General features: G+C 36.2%; 1 protein-coding gene and 1 non-coding gene across 6 annotated transcripts in view; both read right to left on the bottom strand.

Annotated features, from left to right (window-relative positions):
* Nucleotides 1-25,255, bottom strand: part of PEX5L (peroxisomal biogenesis factor 5 like) — a 228,969-nt gene that overhangs the window by 87,855 nt on the left and 115,859 nt on the right. For 2 of the 5 annotated variants that reach the window (XM_041732032.1, XM_041732034.1), the window contains exons 3-4: nucleotides 15,801-15,905; nucleotides 7,334-7,445 (exon numbers count right to left, since the gene is read on the bottom strand). In XM_041732032.1, coding sequence (XP_041587966.1) covers nucleotides 7,334-7,445; nucleotides 15,801-15,905 — 217 coding nt within the window. Of the gene's footprint in view, nucleotides 1-7,333; nucleotides 7,446-15,800; nucleotides 15,906-18,211; nucleotides 18,278-25,255 lie in introns of all 5 variants that reach the window. The other 3 variants (XM_041732035.1, XM_041732033.1, XM_041732036.1) reach the window with 2 other exon arrangements.
* Nucleotides 3,993-4,099, bottom strand: LOC121477629. Its single transcript, XR_005984301.1, has one exon. It is a non-coding gene; the product is annotated as a U6 spliceosomal RNA (small nuclear RNA).

Below are 25,255 nucleotides of genomic sequence, written 5' to 3'. Positions count from 1 at the left end.
TGAAATGCAGGCTTCTGGACTGGCCTGGTGGCTTCCTGGCCTGCGATCTCTTCACCCAGATAGTGTAGGAAAGCCAACAAAGTGACAGAGAAATCCTGGTGTTAATCCTCTCTTGCACGGTCTACAACAGAGGCTGCATGTGCCACTTCTCCTCTTTGGCCTCTCGGATCACCCTCTTGGTAAGGAATGGATTTTTGCTGGTATCTTAACACTCTTCGACTTGCTTCCCCCTTGCACTCAAGGCACAGTCACGGCTCAGTGGACTTCACATCCTGGATTTCTCTAGTACCATATTGTCCTCATGAGCTAACCACCCCTATGGGATCTTTAAGATTATGTATCAAGCTGTATTCTAAATAGTCTCCTTTGCCTGATTTCAATCACAGGGGTGGATGTTAATGGTGAGGTGGAAAGACCAGGCTCTAGCTGCTTAGCTGTGTGGCTCCGAGTAAGTTTCTTGACTTTGCTGAGTTTGTTTCGTCCTCTGAAAAATGCAGATTAAGCCTCAAGATGAATTTATCTAATTTGTATATTGAATGTGTAAAGTGCCAGGCATACAATAGGTATTCAGTAAATGTGATTTCCCTTCTCTGGTGGCCACTTTGTGATGCTTTTCTTTCTTTTTTGTTGATCTCCTCCTAGTCTCCCTGCTTTTTTTCTATTTTGGGCAGGAAGCACATCCGTACATTGACAGAAAGGAGAAACACTGCTGGGAATAAAATAGACCGAGACAAAGATATCGGTCTACAGAGGATGCTATGAGGTACATTTATCAGAAAATGGCCTGCAAGCATCAGCTTATCTCATCTGAGCCTTCCTGAGGAGATGGGAGCCAATTCCCTATGCTAAGATGCTCTGAGATAGGCCAGCAAGCACCTCAAATGGGAGGGAAAGAAGTGGCTTTGAGAGCTGAGCTGCCTGGCTTGCATTTAAGCATGGCAAGCAGCCAAAATAGGCTAGGATGTAACAACACATTTCATATTCTTTGAATGTTTAAGCAGAAATTTCCAGGCCACTGTTAAGTTGGCAGGATTCTAGGCCCACCAAAATTCCCTTGTAAGAGAAGGAAGGAAATGGTAAGTCTCTGGAACACCATATATGTCTTTTTACTAATTGTACAAACAATTAGGAATTAGTTACTTGTTCCTATACTTCTTTTAGAAGCAAATTATACAGGACTTGTCTATTCATATATACGAAGTACGTTTGTTATGGAAAAATAACTGGTGAGTATTAATTTAATTCTATATCTGCTTCTCACCATTCAGAACAAATGAATTACTAAAAGAGTGAATTGCAATATCCAACTTGGCTCTGCAAGTCTTTCCCTCTCCAAACTAGCCTGGGCACTTCCTGTGTTGGTTCTGAGCTCTCTGTTCCTTTGTTCTTTGCCCAGCAATTGTGAAATAAATGCTTGGCACACACAAAAAGCCCTATTTGTTACCCAGTTGATGAAGAGGGTGGCTTGGGGGTGAATGGTAAGCTTTGAAGCTGAGAGAGTCCCTGGGGATTACAATTTCAAAAGCATAGAGGGATGGGTGCAGCCTTTTACTTTCTGGAGGAAGACAAATTGCATTTTAGCAAGTGTGTGTGTGTGTGTGTGTGTGTGTGTGCGCGCGCATGTGCATGCACGTGCACACGCACACGTGTGTTGCACACATATGCACTTCAGTTAAGACTTGGAAATAAAGGGCCTCAGTGTTCCATATGGACTTCAAGGAGAGCATATCTTGGCATGGAAGGGGATATTTGCTCTGCTGATTTTCTTAACCCAATTTTAAAGATTCTCTTAGACACATGAAAGCTTGGGTTCCAGAATCTGTGTATTTAAATCAAGATAGTCACCTCTTACAATGGATGTGAAATGTGTGTGTATGTGTGTGTGTGTTTGTGAGAGACAGAGAAAGATAGAGAGAGACAGAGTGACAGACTTGAAGATAATATGTTGCTGGCTTTGGAAATGGAGGAAGGGGCCACAAGCCAAGGAATTCTAGGTGCTTCCAGAAGTTGGACAAGGCAGGGAGACAAATTCTCCTTTAGAGCCTCCAGAAGGAATTGGCTTTGCTGACACCTTGATTTTTATGACTGTTGACTTCCAGAATTGTAGGATAATAAATTTGTGTTGTTTTAAGCTACTTAACTTGTGGTAATTTCTTACAGCAGCAATAGGAAACTAACACAGTTCATAGGTCAGTGTCATGTGAGGATGCAAATACAGGCTCTGTCACTCCTAAGCATGTGTTTGTCACCACTCCTCCTCAGACTTTATCTGAACCTGGAGGCAATGTGCTGACTTCATTGATATGGGTTTGGTTAGTTTTTGCTTAGCTCCCAGTTATCTGGCAGTCCAAGGCATAATTTAAATTAACTGATAATCTCAGAATTTTTTTTTTTTTGATCACCTAAGTTCATTGGGTAGAATTTCCTGAAATGGAGGCTGTAAGATGCTTTTAAGTATTTGTTTCCATTTATCTCGAGGACACCTGATTGAGGATCATAACCTATTGAACTAGAAAGCTCCTATGGGGCGCTGAAGATGTTTATGAATGCTAGATTACTTGGGCTGTGGGAGGTGAGGCTGCTTAAAACAGAAAAAAATTGCACCTATCATGAAGCTCTGATTTGATGCTTTGATGGTAAGCACAATGCTATTTACACCATCACAGTATAATGAACCTCAGATTTTTAGTGAATTTTTTTTAAGGAATACATCTACATGATGTGGTCAGAGAGGCAGATCAGGGGACAGTCCTGACTGGTGCAGTCACAGAATGTGCCACAAGGAGCTGATAGGATCTCTGTTCTGTTTCATAAGCTACCCTGGCATACTAGAACCATGGTATTCTTTAATATAATAAAGGCTACAAATCAAAGTCCCTTAGGAAGGATTTTGTCAGTGATGCCAGATAGATACATTGGATTTACATAATTCAATGAATTTTTTATTATTTTATTGGAATATGTAATTAAAGCTACTTCCCAAATTTCCAAGTTTTCTCAAGATGCAGGACATTGGGTTCATTGCTACTTGGGCTTCAAAAAGACATATTTTGCAAATATTACACTGATTTTGCAATTAAAATACTTAATTAGTGGCTGTGACAGGAGTGTGAACTTTGTTAAGGGTAGCTTTTCCCTTCCATATATGGGTCTCTTATAGAGGTATAAAGGTCCTATATTAAGGAGTGAAAAAAAAATTTTTAAACCATGAAAAATGTTTCTTCTATAATAACTCTCCACCTAATGGCTCAGTTGAGGGATAAAATTCTTTTAGATAATGCAGATTTATCAAGGCAAACCAAAGACCTCCTGTTTTTCTTTTTTTTTTTCTTGGTCTTTAGGAAAGAATCTTTATTGTACTTTGACATATGTTAGATTTTTTGGGGGAGATTATAGACTAAGAAGTTATTATTGGAAATTTCAGTTGTCCTATAATGTAATCATGATCTTAAAACATCCATTGTCTAGTTACATTCCAAGCGTTTGATACAGGCACCTGTGATAATATATATTTATTTGCCATTTTAAAATCAAGGATATTAGCAATGATCTTAGCCTACTTACCATCTAGGGATACAGTTTGAGAGGGCCAAGCAATTAGCTATCATCTAGATTGCAGATAAATTAAAAAATAATTAAGGTGTCAATGGCAAAGAAACTAAAAACATCCATATTTGATCAGCTTGATATTGTCACTATTGGATGACAAAAAGTTAATCCTAAAGTAGAAACAAGTAGAAAATAAAAAAGATAATAAGTACTTAAGAAAAAAGATTATAATTTAGAACTTCTATGAGGCAGGGGATTGGTATGTTCTTTTAAGGTCAGTAGAGGACAAAACCCTATCACCTGAATGCCATTTGGAAGAGATAAATATTACCTATGTTGTACTCTGTGCAGTTTATTTTTTTATTTTTATTTTTTTAGCACAAACACATTTATTTACTAACCAAAGGAATGATCTTAATTAAATCAACACTTTGAAATAGTTGAAAAATATGGAACGCCTCACGAATTTGCGTGTCATCCTTGTGCAGGGGCCATGCTAATCTTCTCTGTATCGTTCCAATTTTAGTATATGTGCTGCCGAAGCGAGCACTTCTGTGCAGTTTATATAAGAAGGATACTCCTTAAACATTTAAGTGAATGTTATGATGGTGGTGATACACTAGCTTTATTTTTTCATTAGAAGAAAATGCCAAGTATAAATGCCTCTCTTAACACAAGATTCTTCAAATTTCTTCTTCATTGATTTGGTACAAACTTGAAGCAGGCTTTATTCTGTATTTTACTCCAAGATTGTTTAATATCCATTCTGTGAATGTAAAGATATTCATAATACCTGGGATGTAACAGACACTTAAACTTCAATGACTGTCTTGATTTCTCTCAATGTAATTTCATACTATTTTATAAAATGACAACGTTCTATTTAAAATTACTATTTTTTTAATTAAAAATTTGGACAGAAAATGATAACTGTATCTTTTGCCCCGAAATCTTAGTTATAAAATTCCAAGACCAGATTTAGAATTCCTTCTAAGGTGTGTTTGTATGCTAAAATCTTTCCTGCTAAAAAACATATAAAAATGTTGCATATTGAGATGCTAAATAGTGGGTTCTGTAATATTTTTTGAAAAGTGTATTTCTTGGGATGCCTGGGTGGCACAGTGGTTGAGCGTCTGCCTTCGGCTCAGGGCGTGATCCCGAGTCCCAGGATCACGTCCCACATTGGGCTCCCTGCATGGAGCCTGCTTCTCCCTCTGCCTATGTCTCTGCCTCATTCTCTCTCATGAATAAATATATAAAATCTTAAAAAAAGTATATTTCTTAGGTATTAAAAAATATACAGTCTCTGCCCTGAGATACACTTTTAAGATTAAAAAACACTATCAAACAATAGTCTTCCTTCAGGATAAAAATCTGTGTGACCCAGACGCACTGAGTGCTGAGGACAAGGAAAGAAAACTTCACAGTCTCAAAATACCATTTTTCTTGAACACCTGCTTTGGAGGGTGTTGCGGAATGAACTGTGTTCCCCCCCCACCAAAAGCTATATGTTGGAGTCTTTACCCCCAGTACTACAGAATGTGACTTATTTGGAAATAGAATTTGTTAAGATGAGTCACATTGGAGGAGGCACCTAATCCAATATGGTATGTGTCCTTATAAAAATGAGAACTTTAAATGCAGAGACAGACACAAACACAGGAAGACATGCACACAGGGAGAATGTCATGTGAAGATTGGAGTCATGCTGTCACAAGCCAAGGAACTACCAGAAACTAGGCGAGAGGCCTAGGACAGTTTCTTCCTGAGCACCTTCAGAGAGAAGAGGGCCCAGCCGACACCTTATTTTTGGCCTTCCATCTCCCAGAATTGTTAGACAATAAAATTCTGTTGTTTAATCCACTCAGTTTGTGACATTTGTCATGAACACCTACAGAAAGGCAATACTGTAGGATTGCAATAATATGAAATTACATATTCTCTTGAGTTTTTTTTCCTCCAATATTTTGTAAGTCTCTTTTCATATGTTAGAAAAGTCAAGATGAAAAGTGGCTTTTGAAAACCAAATGTTATGTTGCTGTATCTGGTGGGCCCTTCCCAAGTGACTCAGTTTTAGCCTCAGTGGAAGATGGAAAGGGGAGAAGGTACTGGAATCAAGATTTGAGAATTCTATGCTTTGCAGCTTTTTTTTTTTTCTTTTGAAGAGTGGGAACTTCTCAGTGCATTGAATTCTCATGCATTTTCCTGAAATTAGAGACACAAGTCTCCTTTGTATTTTTCTAAGGGTAGCTCTCCAGTTTCCGAGGGGTAGGCTCCAGTTTCAAAGATAAGGAGGATAGATCTGATCTGGTAGGATCTGAACTAGTTTAATTTCCTGCTTAAATGTACCAAATACAATTTTATTTGCTTGATTCCTCAAAGTTATAGCTGAATATAGAAAATGATTGCTTTGGTGTGATAGAAAGCCAATGCATCTGAAAAAGAAAGTATTGGGTATATTATTTTTCTAACCTGATATCTAACAGTAATGGTAACATCTGTTGGAGCTTACATGATGCTAAGTAAGGGTTTACATAGATTGCTTCATTTCATCTTCCCAAGCAACCTATGAGATATAGATGTTACTATTGTAGATGAGGAAACAGACTTAGTTAAGCAACTTGCCCAAGGACAAGAGCCTCTAAGTGGCATAGCTGGGGTCTGACATTGCCAAGTTTGACCCCAGAGACTGTAGACTACACTCCTACATTATGTGCCTCTATCTTGTGTTACTTACTTTTGCTGTTGTAATTTTTAGCATTTAAGAAAAATCACAATTTCCTTCCCCTGCAATTTTCTTCCCTTACTTAAAAGCATAATGAAATATAGCAGGCAACAACAAGCTGATGATGGGGAAATGGAATGAACTGAACAAGACAGTACACAATTGTTCTCTCCTTTCTCCATAAGCTTTCTCCTGCAATCCAACATAGTCTTTGTTCTTTGACTCTGAACATCATTTTTTTCATCCTTATTTGAACAACATGCCTTTGAATGTGAACACAGATTGAATAAAATCAATGCAGAAAGGCCGCCTCTGATACAAAAGGTGAAAAGTAGCATTTGCGTCAGATCTTACGTAGCTCCCTCAGGGTAAGCCCTGATTAAATGACTTAGTTTTAGCAGTGAGAACTGGAAAATGCAGAGGAGACTAGGGGAGGTGTGAATCATAGCAGCAGCATCCTGCATCCACTCATTGGATGAATATTTATTAGTGCCTATATGTATGTGCCTATACGGATGACAGTTCACTGGTTGGGTAGATTCAATTCCAGAAGAACGTTCACATAAATTGTCGTAAGAGGAAACAAGTACCAGATTTCCATGGCAGAAAAATGAAACTGGCTCTATAACATTTCAAATCTCTAGGGCTTTTAATTTTGTCATTTCAATCCACTTGAAGGGCCTGGCTACAATTTTATTTTACTGGACTTTTGTCATACAAAATATTACCAGCCAGAACTTTAAAAAAAAACACCTAGCTCTGAAATAGAGGCTTTTGTTAGGAATATTTCCTTGTGTCCTGACTTAAGATGCAAAGAGGAAGGATACATTGCTAATAGTGGTATGCTAAGGTTCAGCAAAGTTGGCTGGGTCAAATATATCGCAGTTTCTTTTAGAATACAAAGGGGTTTATTAGTTTATGTGGAATAGTACATGTCCTAAACTTTCATTGGGTTGCAAACATTACTCTCTACTTAAGATGTGTTACAGAAAGAAAATACGCATTTCCCTGCAGTGACCATTAGCTCTACTTGAGGATCCGTTAAAATGAGAGCATTACCGGCTGTGTTGGACGTTACTGGCCTTGCTATCGCCTCCGATTTGGTTTCACAGAGAAAGTCATCGATGGAGGGACTCAAGAGAGGTCTGCTTTCTTGCTGCTCATTCACCAGCTGAGGAAAAACGAACACAGGTATCAAAGGGCTTTGTTAAACTGCAGAATTGGATGAATTACAATGCAGCCTTGCAACAAAATGAGAATAGCAAGCCTACCAATAAACAAACAAACAAATAAATAAATGGGTAAGGGCAAGAAAGAAAAAAAATACCAAGGGATGGGGAATGAGCCTTTTAGCACTGTCAACATATTTTCGCTGCAGCCAACTTCAGTTTTGAAAGCTTAAGCCTTTTTTTTTTCTCCTAGAACGATTTTAGAACTATTCTCCAAATTTCAACATGTAGAAAATGACACCCCTCGAATCACCTGCTCTTCGCGTGGATCAAACATTACTGAGACTTGGAATAGTGGCCTCAGACTTTGAGGTGACACATTCTGGTTAGGGTGGGCGGTCCGCATTATGTGAAAAGTATACACACACAGAGCTGTATGTGTATGGATAATTGTTCTCCTCTGTTTTTCTTAAAAAGCTCAAGTCATCAATGGGGCACATATCCTTCCTGACATTTCCTTGGGATGCTTTTGTGGTGCACGACAAGCATTATTTTGGGAGAGGGGAAATAGTTATGTTAATTATATAGGTATCCGGTAGATATATTCCTGAAAATCTATATGTAAAAACACAGACTTCTATCAATTCAGTTGTATTGTTCTCTAATTTCATAAGTCTTTCAGTTTGATTTTTAGTTGGTGTCTAATTATCAATAGCAGCCAGTTACTTACTTTCAGTTATTTTGCATCTCTTAGAATACAGACTTTCTTAAGTTCTGTTTCCATGGTTAAGGGAAGAAATATACCATGCAAGTGGTTAATTCCGAAATTAACGCTGTCAGTTTTTAAGGAGTTTTTATATTGGCCTTTCTTAAAATGGGCATAGCCATCTAATTTTCTACTTGTTCTAAGAAAAAGATGTGCCTAAAAATCTCTAGATTTTTAAATACATATTTGTAAGGTTGTATTTTGTGAGACACATAAAATAAAAATGAAGTCTTATCTTCTTTATTTGGTTCTTCATTTTGGATATAATTAAATTACCTTGTAAAAACAGGGACTAGTAATTTATTGCTATATCACAGCTCTGTGAGTAGAAGTGTGGAATGGGCCTAAATGAACTCTAGTTTTAGAAGAGAATTGGATCTCTATAGAAGAGATTGTTAGATCTCTATAGATACAGCTGTAAACGCTAAAAATATGTAGTCTGAATTTGATAAAAGATTTCTAGAAAGGCCTTTGTCGACATAGACATCTAAATGGAAAAACAAAGGAAAAGGCCTTGTCCTTTTAGGCAGGTCTGTTTATCAAAGGTAAAAGGATTTTTTGGGAGCCTCTCTCTCTTCATGAAATTTTAGACTTATTTTCTGGAGAAAACATCTGTAGCATTCTCAGGTTTTCTCAGCACAGGAAGAAAAAAAATACCAAAGAGAAGGTTATTCAGAGATTCGCGGGAGCCCAGGACTGAGGCATGGCTTTTCCTCTGCCTCGTAAAGCTTGAGTCTCTTCCACACCTACTGTCTAGTTTCTGAGCACACGTCACACCCAGACTGATGGAGTTGTTAGGTCTGCCCAATTCCCATAACTGAGCCGTTCCAGTGGCTCTCTTACATAGATACAAATCAAAGAGGAAATAACAAAATACTTTCTGAATCCGTGTTTTTCAAAGTGTGCAGCACGGTTTGACAGTTGGGAAATGCTGGAGTTGGAGTAGGGATGGTAGCAGGTCTCTGAGGTGAAGGAGATGAAGGGCCAGACTTCAGATACCATGGAAAGGTAATTTGGGAACTGAAAGTTCTTTGGTTTTGATGGAGATATGTAAGATGAAACAAAAAATATCATGAAATCTTTTCTTAGAAGCTCTGAGGTCAGAGGCTATGTCTTACTCATACTTATATCCTTCACAACTTCGAATAGAATGTTTTCATATAAGAGGGGATCAATAAATGCCTACCAAATGGAACGGTGACTTTGTAGAAACTTTGTAGAAACATTGACTTTGCAGAGGATATAAAAATATCTATCTCAAACAGCCCAATTTTAAACTGTGTCTTCAGTTGGATGAATCGGGGAATCATTATTTTAGCCATACTAAGTCCCATTTTATTTGGATTTGTATAGATAAGAATAGCTTTTCACATGGCCCCCTCCTCATTTTCAAACAAAAGTCCTATGGTGACTTGAGAATAAGTAAATCTTTTAGGTCAATAAAAGAAAGTTGCAAACTGAACTGAATCCCCCAAAGAGTTCCCCTCAGCTTTGCTTCCAAATTGTATGCAATTTATTCTCTCCTCATTCAGTGGTAGGATGACTTATTGACTTTCTCTTAGAATTACTTCCTTCAGTTTGAAAATGCTTTATTATGAACTTACCTCATTTCATCCTTTGGGTACAGAGTATATTGATGTTATAAAAATAATAAAAGGTGAGTCCAAATATTTCAACTTTTTAAAATAATTAAGTTAGAGTGATTGCAATTTGGATCAATTAGTTTATCAGAACTGAGTTAACATGACCCATTTCATTAGTTTTTAGGGCCTCTGTCTCCTCACTTTGTTTACATTTCAAATTTTCATTTCTTATCCTCCTTTGTTCCTCTTCTCAATATATCAGTTCAAAACCTTTCTAATGGTGACAGATTCTTACTCCTCTTTCAGGACCTCATTCTATTGGCACATTGTCTGGGAACCTTCTTCAACACTGGGTAGGCAGTGAGTGCCTTCTTACAGCATCTCCATGTTCCCATGTTTTACCCAGTTTTATACTTTAGTTTCACCTGTTTTTCCCCTACTAGACTATGACTTCTTTGAGGGTAGGGATCTTATTCAATTAACTTTTGGATCTCATAGCAACAGTTTAATAAATATTAACTGATTTATAGTCAAACTGAATGGTGGAATGTACAAAAGAATGATTATATGAGTATCCTCAATTTCGTATTGAGTTTGATCAACTCACAGGGAGGCGGTGGTTCTCAGAAATGTTAACCGATTTCCTGGCAGGCTTTAAACCACATCTAAGTCCATTTTCCCTAAGCTTCACATTTAAAAGTTTGGAAACCTAGAGTTACCTAAAGATTCGTTTCCAAACGCAAAGCTTCTTCCAAACGGTCAAGAATGCAAAGGGCTAATGCCTCATGAGAAAAATAAGGGCATAGGCCTGCCCCACACCATTCTTGGAAGAAGGAAATGGACCAAAGCAAATGGGAGGCCAGTGACACTTCAGGACAACATTACCACCTCACTCAGGGATTTTAAATCAGAAATCCAAATTTGAAGACTTTGAGGGAAAACCCTTACATGGTCAGTAGACATGGAAATCAAAGAAAATCACAAGAGTAGAAGACAGTTGAGCACTTGCATAAAGGGGTTTCCTGGTCACCCAGAATTCAACAGACTATTGAACCTTTACACTTTCCTTGTAAACATAGGTTGTGAATAAAACATTCAGGCAAATGCCTTCAATTTATGTACATGACTTAGACCCGCCAGTTAATGTGGCTAATATTAGCCACCACAGGACCAAATTGGTTCTTATTTTATGTTAATACTGTGCTTAAGTATTGAGCAGAATGCAGATAATAACATCCAATTTGAAGAAATTTTTATCTGTTTTAAAACATTCTCTAAAAATACATTTGCCTTAGTTCAACTTGAATTTCTCTAATTGTAGTGTTAAAAAAATAAATTATTACATAATTTAAGCTACAGGGGACTATTTAACTAAGATGAAAGTATTTTGCTTTTGAAGACTGCCTGAAAAAAAAAAAAAAGACTGCCTGTTACTTAACTCCAGTGTATGTTTATATAGTTTGTTTTGTGACTTAAATCTAAGTTTATTTACCTTGAAACAATGTATTGCTTAGGTGTTTCATGAAAAAATACAGAGCTAAAGACTTGTGATAACTTCCATCACTAAGAATTAACTCCAAACCAAAATGCATTTTCCAGGATGAAAACAAGGTCTGTAAATGATAATTAATAATCCATTGTCCCAATTTTTTGCACTTAAAGTTGAAGATCTCAAACTGTTGTTTTAGTTTAAAGTAAAATATTCTGTGTTTATTTTTAAACATTTTAGTACATAAAGAGTAATTTTAAAAGTTAAAACACTGAAGCTAGTAAGCTTAAAAACAGTTGACAGTATTTCAGAGATGAACTTTTGGCTTAAAAAATTTGTAATAATATACCAGGTCTCTTACCTCACTTAAATAATAGAAAAAATTAAGATTGCTTTTTCTATATAAAAACATAAATATAATTTTAGTAGATGTATTTTATGCATTTGAAAATTCCTTTATTATTTATAACATGTTGATTCAAAGTATGTGCCATTTTAAGTAGGTTTTCATTCATAATTTTGTAATTGAACTACTTATTTATGGCTTTATTAATCCTATGCAAGTTTAGAATATTGTGTGATGCCCATCAAAATAGTGACGCTGTCAAAACGAAGTTAACTGACTCAATCCATTGAAAAGACGAGACAACTAACTAACTAATTAACTAACTAACTAGCATGCCTCCTTTAAGTACTCAAACTTTGAGAGTTTTGTTGTAGTAACTGACACCTGACAGAATTAATTTCTTGTGAGCTAGTAATAGTACTAATAGTTCTGTTCTGTCCCCCTCCCTCCACCCCATGTCCTACATACGGGTCCCAGGGGAGTCTTCTTGTAAAAGATAGCCACATAATCACTTTCAACTCTTTGACTTGATCTAAATGTCAACCGGCTATAAATATTTTCTTGACAGAATAGTTAGACTTAAAAAATGTGAATCTATTTATGGGAAAATGAACTGATATTACTGTTTGCAGCCTGGGCAGTACTGTCATTGATGCAGGCAGGGAAACATAAAGCAATTGTTTCAAGTTGGTATATTTAGTAGCCTTGACAATGTTTTTCCAATCAAGGGCATTATTCTTTTCATGTTTATCAGACACACAAAAAATATCAATATCAAGGTAATAAGAAGTGGGTATGGATAGATACACAAAGGCTGAGTTTGTGGGAAAAAAAAATTCCCCTAGCAAGAAGACTAAAATACATAGTTTTGAGATATTGTACTCTATAGCACAAAATGAGTGGGATATATCTTTCTAAAAAAAGTACCAGGGGATGTGGTTAAAATGGAAACTTTTAATAGTTCCTTATGAGAAAAAATATTTGCTAACATAATTTTATTCTCACAAAGAATAATAATTTTTTGTATGATATAAGTAATCTTTTGGCACATAGTTGTTCCTTCTATCCTCAAATTGGATGAACTTGTACTATTACAGTCTAGAGGAGTGCCATGCGATAGAAACACCATGAGAACCTGTTAATTGAAAATATTCTAGTAGCCACTTATAAAAAATTGAAAAGAAACAGTTGAAAAATAACTTTAAGAATGTATTTTATTTCGTGTAATGTATCCCAAAACTATCATTTCAACATGTAATCAATATAAACATTATTAATGCAATAGTTCATTACTTTCCTTGGGGCTAAATCTTCAAAATTGGGTGTGTATTTTATACTTTGAGTGTATCTCAATTGTGGGGATCCACAAAACACTCGATAGCCATGTGTGGCAAGTGGCTCCTGTATTGGACAGCACAGGCCTAGAGAAACTTTCCCTCAAAGACTTGAGGACATCTTAGTTTTCCTTCAGACCTTTCATCAATGCACACTTGTTTACATACCACTTGACTTAAAAGTGTTAGTGTAGGGCAGCATGAACCTGAGCTTTTATGAAGTGTCTGACATATTGTTTGCTAATACAGAATTAATAATTAATTTAAACAGAAAGCAACTTTCAGAGGCCCAGCAATTTCTGAGTTCAGGTCACTTGGCCAACTCTTCTGTTGTAGTTTGTTTTGTTCACTGTACTATAAATGACTTCACTGGAGTATGCTTGGCTAAATCCCTTTAAATGTGATTGTAATGATCACATAATACAAACAATGCTTCAATATAAACTAGTCTACACTTACAGCCTGCTGACTGAACACTTATTAAATAAGTTGGGGGCAAGTTAGTGTTTCAAGAACTTATTTTGTGTTTAATCAGTTATGATTGTCTTAAGGACATTATTGAGGGAACAGCAATGAGCTTTGGACATATCTGGAATCTATGAATGAGTGCAGCTGGCATGGACATACCAGTGATGAAGATGAGTCAATGTATTCAGTAGGAGCAGTATGTCATAAGGGGCTTTACAGGAGATGCTGGGACAAACATATTTCAAGACACTAGTACACTCACACAGGATAACAAGTAGGAATGTGGTATGGTACACAGATTGGATGCTATGGTTGCTATGAGAAGTACTCACTTTTTCAGATCATTCTGCTGCTTTTTGGCCTGTGCACGCCACTGGTGCATAGCAGGGAAGAAGCCACTTGTATATAGTGGAAAAAGTATGTCAACTAATAAAGCTGCATTTGACTGAGAAATAATTGTATCACAGCTGTCACTGAATTAATTCCATAAAGTTATCAACACAACAGGTGCATTACATTTTATGAATCAGAATTCCGTTTGCTGATTCATAAACTAGCCAGTATGCAACAAGAATATGATGCATCAAAGAAAGCATTACATAATCTTCATGCAGTAAAATTGTAACTAGTATCTCAAAAACAGTTAATGCAACATTAGACAGGGGTTAAAGGAGCTTGCTACACACAAATGTTCTGAATATGAAAAAAGGTAATAATCACAATTTCTTTTCTAAATTAAAAATAAAAAAATATTATTTTGCATTAAATTTTAAATTCAAGCTTAGAATGATGGAAATTTTGGACCTTTGAAAGGGATTACTGGAAAGCATATAGCACTGCATGGTTTATGGAAAAGAATTTTGGGTCCTGGAGGCTGTTCTGACTTTGATATTCTGAATGATATGTTATAGCACCACTGTGCCAATTGCAAATCTGGATAGGTGTTATCTCCTGATGAATATGGCTGTCATTAGCCAAGAACTTCCAACTAGTTCTCACTTTCCATAGTATTTACCTGAGGAACTGTGAGCTATTTTGGACATGGATTCTACAAAGGGCAGGAGATCAGTGTAAAACTGCATATGTTTTACTCTGTAAATTAAGCAAAGAATAGAGACCTTGATAAATATAAAGCAAATTTCTTTCTAACTACTACTATGTGTAATTGGGAAGAAGCATCTCTTTTTCATGGATAAAAAACTCACAATATAAAATTTATCCCAAAGTCCTAGGAATCTTTGATAACTTTTTTATTATTCAATTTTGATTGTTGTATGTTGTTATGATTTTCATTACTTACAACATAGTGTTTAGAGTAAAATAAAACCACACATGTTGGCAGCAGCTGGGGATGTGATCTGATGATGTTCTAAAAATAAGTTGCCATAATTTAGCTTTTGATATAAATGTCTTTCATGAGGACTGTAAATGGACATGTTTCTAATTCTAGGCATGTTCATATAATTGGAACTGAATCACTGCATTTACTATTGCATTACAGAGAAAAAGAAATGTTTAAGATAACAATTTAATCTAAATTGTAAGATAAATGCAAGTAAAAAATTTTTCATTTAAGAATTTAAAACTGATAGTTCCACAGAGTGGTGATGAGGATATTATACATATTTATGTGGATTTTACAGGGTGTTTCAAAAGTCCCTGAGGACATACAGGATTCACAGTCTCAGCGTGTCTTTGCATACAAATGCAAACTTTTTTCTATACTTGTTATAATAAATGCTGAAAATGGCTCTCATGCGCTTATAATAGAGATGATATTTTTGTTGTCAAGGTCACTAAGTATAAGAAGGGTCACAGATGCCATTTTCTGCATGGGGACAGGGACTTCTGGCTCATTCCTGTAAATTAGTTATCCACATAAATATGTATAGACATATATGTAGTATGCATATAGTCACAACATAAATATATTTAACATTTAAGAAAATTTAGATATTCTACTGGTAAACTGACATATGTATTCAATAGAACTTGTATTATTCACAGGAATTTGATTTTTTTTTTTTTTTGGTTGTTATTGTTCAAATGTACCATTAGCTTGATTGTTAATTCTTTCCCAAAGTTGTTAACAAGTTTCCTTTATAAAGAAGTAACATGGTTTACTTGCATATACATTTTTTTAAAAAAAACTAAAGTTCAGTAATGAAAAGTAATATCCACAAATAACTAAATGATGGAATTAACTTTTTTAGCAATTTTGGTTTTCATTTTATATTGTATAATTGTTTCATTGAAACTGTGTTTTTTAAAAATTGGTTCAAGTTAATGTTTTTTTTTCTAGTTAAAAATCACAATGTCTGATATATTAACATATGTCAGCTTCCTACAGGAACCCTATGGGTCTGCCCACCTGTGATGTCATAGTAAGGAGGGGCTTTTCTTCAGCAGACTCCTCCCTCGGTATCTCCTTCATCACCATGGCAACAGCCTTATCTGCCGCCCTAGAGCCTTTTCCCTATAACAGTGAAATCAACAATGACTTGTGTCAGGAGAAATCTTTAATTTATTATTACAAGATATTCTAATGTTTAAAGAGCAATCCAACATAAATGAAGAGGTAGGCTGCTGCAAGTGAATCTTGAGGCTTTTGGCTGAGGAGAAAACACACAAAATCTGAAAAAAGATTATTTGTGAAGTTTTAGTTAGCTACTTTTTCACCTTTACAGCTGACATGCTATATTTAATTTTAACATAGTATTTTATATGTATCATATATTTTAAGGCAATTTACATGACATGAACATAATTTTTATAGTATCGATTTGAAAACAGTAGGGATTGCCTGCCTATTCATTTACTAATTGTTCCTATAATATCCTTAAGTATTTTGAATGATAGTGAGGAGTCTGAGATAGGGATCAGGATCAGTGTCTGACTTGCACTGAGGGATTTTGCTGGGTAGTCCCTGGAGCCTGTCATTTTTGAGTGGAATGGGCATAAAAACAGTAAAAGTGTCATAAAATCTCTAAAAATTCTTCAGTGGCCTAACATCACAGAAATTCACCCAGCTTGTGTATTTTGTGGAGATGGTATGATCTTGGTGAAAAAAAATTTCAACTCTCAATGTTTTTGAGACCAAAGAATTTTAATATAATTTTAGAAATGTCTTTTAATTGGAGAATTTCATAAATTTAGATGTAAATAAAGGATGATTAATAATTGAAGCACTGAATATATATCTCCACATTTTTTGTCTCAGACAAGCATAATTTTGTACTGTGAAGGGGTATGCTGGCTTTCTGTCTTTTTAGTTTAGCAGATTATTAAGTTTTTGTGAGTAGATAGGCATAATGGAAAAAACAAAACAAAATATCACCTTCTCAACCCAATTAGAAATATCTTATACTATGTAAAAATTAAATAATCTTTAAACATTTTAAAAACAAAAACGTCCATTTTCTCAGGTCTCTGGGCAAAGCCTCCCTAGAAAAAATAATTTATACTAAGATCACACATGAGTATCTGTATTGTAAATCTACTTAAGATACAAATGAAGCATATAGTGATGTCATAGGCAAAGATACAAAAATGGACATATGGGGGTTTGTTATTTAGAGGGGAATTAAGTGCTAGGGACAATATTAACTCCAGAGGTTGATAAATCTTGATGGTTTCCATGCAGCAAAAAAGGATGGAGTTACATTATGATCTTGCGCTTGCACAGGGCTTTAAGTATTTAGAAGGTAGGTTTCCTCTAGGAAGCAAAACTATTTTCTCAGGCATTACCTTTCTAAAATGTAATGAGTGTCAGCTTTTATTAATGAAAACAAAGAAACACTTTCTCTGTAGTTAACTAAATTTTAAAATGTGTGAAGCTCTTTACAATCTGAAGGTTTCTTTGGTTTGTTTTGACTTAACAGAACTAGCATTACTGAACGATAATGTGTCATCTCACGATGGAATATCAACTACTGAGATATTATTTAGTCCATATAACACAGTAATTTCCATATGTATTCTGAAAAGTACATATGGCCACAATTCTTAAAATAACTGACTTCTGGAAAAATAAATAAGAAACGATGATTTACTGCATAACAAATTGGGGTGCATAACAATCCCAGGTTTTTTCTTTATGAAGCAATTTGAACTTCCTAAAACAGAGATGTGTACAATTCTGAATTCTGGGAAAATATGTATTGTGGCACTATTAAACTATTTAACATTTTTTCAAAATATAAAAATTATTTGGATGAAACATTACATACTATAAAGTGATATAGCCTTAAAAGCTACACTCATTTACAGACTAAATATAGTTTAACAAATATCTTTGCAGCTTATTTTTTTAAAAGAGCAAAATCATTTGTGAAGAATTCTTTCCATGCTCCAAGAAGTTCTACTAATATAGCAATAAATAAAGTGGCATGCTTATATTTAAATTCCTAATATATTTAAAAGAACAAATCTAATGTTACAAGGTATAATTTTAAAATAATAATAATAATAATAATTCAGAATCTGTTCTTGGGCTAAGAAAAAAATGTCAATTGATAAGCATCTCAAAAAATTTCAGGTCAATATTTCAATATACCATTTATTTGAAATGCTACCAATCATAAACTACATATAGATATTTTTCACATGTGCAACTATTATAGCTAGAATTAGCAACGGACATGCCATTTCACTAAAACAAAAAACAAAACAAAACAAAAAATTAGTCCTTTCATGCTGAACTCTAGAACAAAGCAGTGGTCAGCTAGAAAGGATGTATAATAAACACATGCGGTGCTTTTTATTTCTTGCAGAAAAACCCACCAAAGCCAGGGTCAGGTCACTTTTTTGAAGACAGTGCCACTTTTTCTTCAAGGTTACACCTACTACCTGAAAAGAGTCATGACACCCATGTTAGTGCCTGCTAGCAACTTTTTTCCCTTATAGCCTTTTGGCTTTTGAGTTATTACCCCACGAGCCTCACTGTTTTTACAAGTGTGCTACAGTCCGAGAACAGAATGGGAAGGTCTGCCACAACGACATCTCCATGGTTCCAGATAGAGTGTCTAATACCACTGCCAAATCAAGTGAATACATTCATATATCAAAGCAAGATTTCCCTTTGGCCATATTGCCACCTCCACCTGGTATTTTAAAATCAAGCTGTGTTATTTCTGACTTGTCCATTTATCTTGGGGGGTAACACTTCTAGAATTCAGAATCTGGCTGATAATTGATTTGGCAATTCACGGAACTGTACAACTTTGCTTATCAGCAGCTCTGCAGGGATGACAGTAACACACCTATACAAGTTTTTTTTTTTTTAAGTCAGTGGCTTAAAGCATTGTAACAACTCTATATGCATAATTATCCAGACTTCAAACTCAATTTTCTAAATATAACCATGCTGAAAACTCAGTATTAATCTTTTATCTAAAATAACATGGAGACAGCAATAATGAAATACACGCTCAAGCATATAAGTGGATTTAGATTACATTAAGCCTGTATGCTTCTATGTAATTCTTAGCAAACAACAGAAAAGAACAGAGAAATCTTACAAGTTGATTATCACATTGGGACACCCTCCAGTAATTTATTTCAGCCTATTTCTTTTCAAATAATACTTCAAAATCACCTTTTCCCACTTCCTTACTGAATTTCTTCAGAGGGTTTTGACTTGTTTCGAAAACATCACCATATGGAGAAATTTCTCTTTTTCGTGGTGATTTGCTGTAGGAAATTCTTCAATATTTCTTTGTTTCTTTTATCATTTTGTTTCCTCACCAGTGAAATACATAAAATGATAGTCGTTCTAACAAATAATAGTTCTTGAGAATAATCTTTTTTATTAACTTCTATTATAAGACCAGGCATAAATGAATGAAATGCAGATAGTATAGCTAGTGACATTAACATTTATTAAGGAAGCCCAGTGTTGGCTCACTTCTTTCTGTTAATATAGTATATAAACAACAGAGGACAAAGAACTGAAGTCACAGGATCTTCTCAGGCTGGATACGCAGGCTGTGAAGCTACCAGCTGTCTTTGGATGAGGAGGTATTGGCTGCAGGCCGGTCTCATAGGGAGGGGGACTAAATTACTTGGAGACACTGCATGTGCTAGGCGCTCAGCTAGGTGTTTTATCTATTTTTATTTATACGATCGCATGAAAGCTCTGTGGGATACGAAAGATCTTTGCTAGATAGATAGTGAGGCTCAGAGATGGTGTGATTTAGCCAAGGCTTCGAAGCTAGTATGTGGCCGAGCAGCCTGCCAGCCAGTCTGCTTCTCTTCTCCCATAGCCCTCTCACTGCTGGCCATAAATGCAGGTTGTTTACATCACTTGAGTTTTGAGAAGCAGCCACTTCTCAGTATAATCACAGAGTTTGGATCTAAGTAAACATTTTTGACAGGTATTTTCTTCAGTGTGCAATGGTCAAGAAGAATTGACCAACCATAATTTAACTCATGAGCATATTGCAACCAAAATGTTTTTGTCTCTTTTATCCTCATGGAACACTAACCTACAGATTTTGTGTATATACACGTCTTATTATTCTGTAGGTCTTATTAGGTTTGTAAGCCATAGCATCACTCTAATTCTTATTAAATGTTAACTCTGCTATTAAATGACATCTTTATGGGACGCCTGGGTGGGTCAGTGGTTGAGGGTCTGCCTTTGGCTCAGGTCGTGATCCTTGGGGTCCTGGGATCAAGTCCCACATCGGGCTCCCTGCATGGAGCCTGCTTCTCCCCCTGCCTGTATCTCTGCCTCTCTCTGTGTCTCTCATGGATAAATAAATAAAACTTAAAAAAAAAAAAATGACATCTTTACTAGGATTTTTCCTGAGATTAATTTTGGGTGCATGAAATTCCACAGTTACATGGCCCATTCATAAGTAATTTTCTAGTTACAAATTTTATTACTACTACTATGGAGATTGCAATTTAAAAATCATTTTTTATTATTCTTAATCTATTGACAATAATCCAGAGTATTTTCATTAGAGATGTTCAAAAGAAGAAATGGAAAAATAGCAAATTAGGGGAAAAGAAAAGTCTGCAATACTACACATCTCTGCTAACCCCAAATTATTTAACATATGAATTTAAAAAATAGACTTCCTTTTGACTTTCACAAGCCCTAGCACTAATTATAAAAATTAAAACATGCTGTTGCCAAAAATTGAGAAAAAACAGGCATAAAAAATAAAAATAACAACCCTGACATTTTCATGCATTTCCCCAATGTTTCATATTTATAATATTGGAGATTAAACAGTTTTTAAGGATGAATGTCTTAAGAATAGGCAAACTACCATCAACTTTACAAGTATGAATGTACTATATATATTTCCTCTCTATACATATATGCGAGCAAATACCTGCCACTGATATTATTTTAGCAATATTGTTTGAAATGAAATATATTCAGTTTTGCACATAGCTGAAAAATCCCATAAATTCTGGACTCTGGACTTATATGCACCTGTAGGAAACTGGCCACAAAAAGGCTAATTTCTGATGGCTGTCTCGTCTCGCATGTGCAGAGCCAGGACAACCTTCTTTTACTTGGAAAGGTAAATGTCATGGTAAGTGTCATGCTGTCTTCAAACTCCCAACATGGGAGAATGTCAGAGAAATGCTTCCCAGTGTCCTCTGAACTCTGGGGATGCCTGCCTACCATGTTGTGTCCTTTCTCATTTTGTGCGTTCCTATAGCTTTCTTCCAGCATAGAGGATCATGCTGATTCGATCACAGTTACAGTCAACTCATCCTTATTCCCCTCCTCCAACAGAATGTTCTGTAAATGTTAAAAGTGGTACAAAGAGAACTAAATCTGGGCATACTGGCCTCGTCCTTGATTCTAATCATACAGAAGGAAGTACTGATTTAGATACAATTTAGGAAGCATGGACAGAATTCTCTCTTCTTAACTAGAGATTCATATGTGGAATTTCACAAATCATGATGAATTCACTACTGGTTCAGGGATCTGTTTGTAGGTAGAAATAATGTGATTTCTGATTCCTTACCAAGGAAAGTCAAGTTGCGGTGAAGAAACTGCCTCTCTTTTTAAAAATAATGACGCAGCGCATTTAAAAAGAGGGCTTCCAATTGAACCTCCATATTCTTCTTCCTCACTATTCTGTTTTTCTTCCCCAGCCTTGTTTTTCCTTGATGACAGGTGAACTCTTCTCCACTCATCTATCCTAGGAACTCTAGGAAATTTTCATTCTACCGTCTAACTGTTGTACCCCTGGTGTGTGTGACGGGTTAGCTGGCAACTTCCAGACTCTGCATGAGGGAGGGATGGGAGATGGGGGGAATGGGTGGGAGAAAGTCATGGATAACAATCTTCACGGTCTTTAACTCTAAACCTCTACCCACAAAAGCCACCAGGATTCCCAGCCTACCACATGCACATTCATTTTCTTTGGCCTGAGTGGTTGGTGCAGGGGGATACGATGACTTTCACAGGCCCTAGCACTTTTGCCTTCATGGTCCCCTTTCTCCATAAAGAAGTTAAAAATTGTATCTTGTGACTGTGCTGGTATAACGGTAAAGAGAATCCAGACTGGATTTATTATTATACTTTCGTTATTATAACAATCATTTCGGGGGTTCTGTTTTTAAGAGAGATTAAAACGGGTCCTTAAAAGTATCTTGGGCCCTATGTACTGTGCGCACAGCACCTAATATCTACATTGATCCTGGGTTGTGGTTCTCAACATTCAGTGTGGCGTCCCCAGGGCTGCAGTCCTGTTCCTGCAGCTGCTCTCTCTCATCTCTGGGTTTTTGGCAGTGGCTGCTTGTGCCACTCCCACAGCACTTCCATCCTGGTTGTTCCCACCCTTTGCTACTGCTACTGTTCTCGCTATTTTTTGTTAGGATTCAGGGAGTCTCCCCTAACAGTACTTATGAATCTTACTGGATGCCCAATCAGTAGCTTTTATCTCAGTAGTTCTTAAAACACACTCAGAAAACCTGAAACATTTAGGCCTGAGGCAGAAAACATTGGCATGTAAAATTGATGTGACTGAAAATTTAATCTCTCCACCAGACAACAAGGCTAAACACTTCATTCTCTCCTGCCTCAGGGTGTGTTCCTGACCATCTAGGAGTACTTCTGAGGAAGCTGAATCAACTTGTGTGTCTACTTTTATTAAAAAACAAAACCAAAAAAACCCAGCCTTCAATGACCAGACACACCAGCTGGTTCCAAAGTATTCCTGGCCATTTTTCCCTCAATTTCTGTTCCTCAAGCAAGGAACAGAACTGCCTGGTACTCCAAATTCCTGTGTTGTGTATGAAAATTAAGCTCCTCCCAGGGACCTGGTTAGAATCCTTATTTAACAGAACGTTTTTTGATTGTGTCTCATCAATGAAACTGCCTTGAGTGGCAGAGATTATGCTTATTTCTTTTGAACCATTTTGCATGATTAGGTATAGCAGTGGACACTCAAGTTTGCTTAATAAAAACAAGTATTTGATACCTTTTTCAAATTGTTTAAGATACTGAAATCACATAATATGGTCGATGTTGGCAGGAAGTGAATTCTAAATAAGATAAAAAATCTTAAACATATTTAAATACATAGTTTCAAGCATCTAAATAAAAATTCATTAACATTAATAAAGTATTGCCAAGTAAAGATGCTTAAAATTTGCTTTGAAGGACAGATAAGACTTCTTTTTAATTAATGAGACCCATTTGTCCACAATTTGCCATTTGTTTGCTCTGTTGAGAAGGTTAAACATTCTCTCGTCTCACTCTCACTGCGCCCCTGAGGCTTATTTACCTTGTGAGCTTAGCAAGCTTTCTTGACAAATGGTCAAGATAACGCACCCAGTTCTCATTCATCTATAAGTAGTTATGAATTAGTGAAGTTTACTGTCAGATTTATTCTGATCGATGTGGCTCTAAATTACTTAGAACCTATTTTATGTCAATATTGAGCTTCTCTATTATGCACCTACAAGCAACTCTTTGCTTCTTACAGTGGTCTGGCTTTAAAAAAATTGTTTTCTTTTGAACTTGCTTAGCTTTTTTTTTTTTTTTAATATATATTTTTTTAATTTTTTATTTATTTATGATAGTCACAGAGAGAGTGAGAGAGGCAGAGACACAGGTGGAGGAAGAAGCAGGCTCCATGCACCGGGAGCCCGATGTGGGATTCGATCCTGGGTCTCCAGGATCGCGCCCTGGGCCAAAGGCAGGCGCCAAACCTCTGCGCCACCCAGGGATCCCCTTGCTTAGCTTTATATTGAGGAAGACATAAATAATACAAATTTGATAATTATGAAGTAAATGTAGAATGAAGTGGGTTTTTTGTCTGATAAATCCCAAATTTGTTAAAGTAATATTTTTATAAATATATTTATATTTGAGAGGCTTTTAATGATTGTGTGGAATACATAAATGAAAATGTAATCTTAATTAAACGTTACAATGGCTATTTTCAGTTCCTTTTAAATATGTCAGATGTTTTGCCAAAACGAGGTACTTTTCTGGGGTTATTTTTAAAAAGAAGGAAAACAACTAGAAACACAAAGTTCTAAAGATTACTTTGTTATTATTTTCTTTTCGGAAAATGTCTCCCCAAATACAAGTATCCGGCGGCTTGAATCTTACTTGCCCAAATGGATGTCCCAACACTCAAAAGAAAGTGAAGTGTTATGATAATCATTCATCCCCAGTATGGGGAGTTGCTTAGACTAGTCTGAATCAGTGGTGCTTTAGGGGTAGGGAAGTTGAGACCAGGCCTCTTTCTGGGAGGAATTAGGTGAGGTCTTGAGGTCTAGTTTCTAAGTGTATATAAGTAGGCAAGTTGGTGTAGTATACAAGATCTTAGAATTTTGAAGGTGGTAGTAAGGAAACTTTGGAAGAACCATGCACAACAATTTGGTTTCTTTATCATTCCTGTCTTTCCCACATTTTCTAAGATTGGAAAATTTTCCAAACTAAAGACAATGGATAAGAATTCCTATAGGTAACTATGAAATGGTTTCTGTGAAATTTACTTATCAGGGATTAGATGTATCCCCAACTTCCCACCAACTTCTTAAAATAAATGGAAAGAGCACATAATAAGTATATCGTTCCCAAATTATTGAATTTGAGACAGCAAATTTATCCAGATGTCCCAAGGTAGTATTATACTGCATCTGTTCTCATTCTAGGGGAAGATTATTAGCTAGTGAACTGGAATTCATCCCCTTTATTAATGTTTCCAGAATATTCTATTACTAATTTAGGAACAGGAATGGTGGCCTTGGAGCTTGAGGATTAGCAGCTGTCTTTGCGGCTTTCCTCGTTTTCTGGCAGGTGCAGTGTTTTTACCAGCTTGTGCCTCAGTCACCAAATGCCCCAGTTTTGTTGATGTAACTTAAGAAAAGTAAATTATAGAAACTAGGTCAATTCTAGCCAAGAAAGTCTCAGATGAGGTACTCCATCTGCCTGACTTCCCTGAAACAGCTCTAAGAGGGCAGCTGAGGCTTTGGGAGTTCCTACTCTATAATTCTGGATCTGACTGTGGCAGCTCTGCTTATCTAGACAGCCCTCCGGGAGTCATAGGCAATGTGTGGGTTGGCTCCTCCCAAAGGATTCCCCCTTCCCTGAAAGGGAATGAAGAGTCTCTCTCACTGTGTGGACAAGAATTAGGAAAAATGTGGAGAGAACCCAGAGCTGTGAACTCCGGTGAGTGTGTGGCCAGCTGTGGTCAAGGCAATTAACAGCTAATGGACCCAGTGCAGCCTTCAGGGTCAGTGGAAGAGAAGGAGGGATAACCAGTAGGCTTGTGGGGACCGGTACCAGGACTGGAGTCAGAAGATAGGAGTTTTAATCCTACAGCTCTCTTTTAT

The sequence above is a fragment of the Vulpes lagopus genome, chromosome 17, assembly GCF_018345385.1.
Source record: "Vulpes lagopus strain Blue_001 chromosome 17, ASM1834538v1, whole genome shotgun sequence".
Taxonomy (NCBI): Eukaryota; Metazoa; Chordata; class Mammalia; order Carnivora; family Canidae; genus Vulpes; species Vulpes lagopus.
The sequence above is the reverse complement of the archived record's forward strand: the minus strand, read 5'-3'. Positions and strand labels throughout refer to the sequence as shown.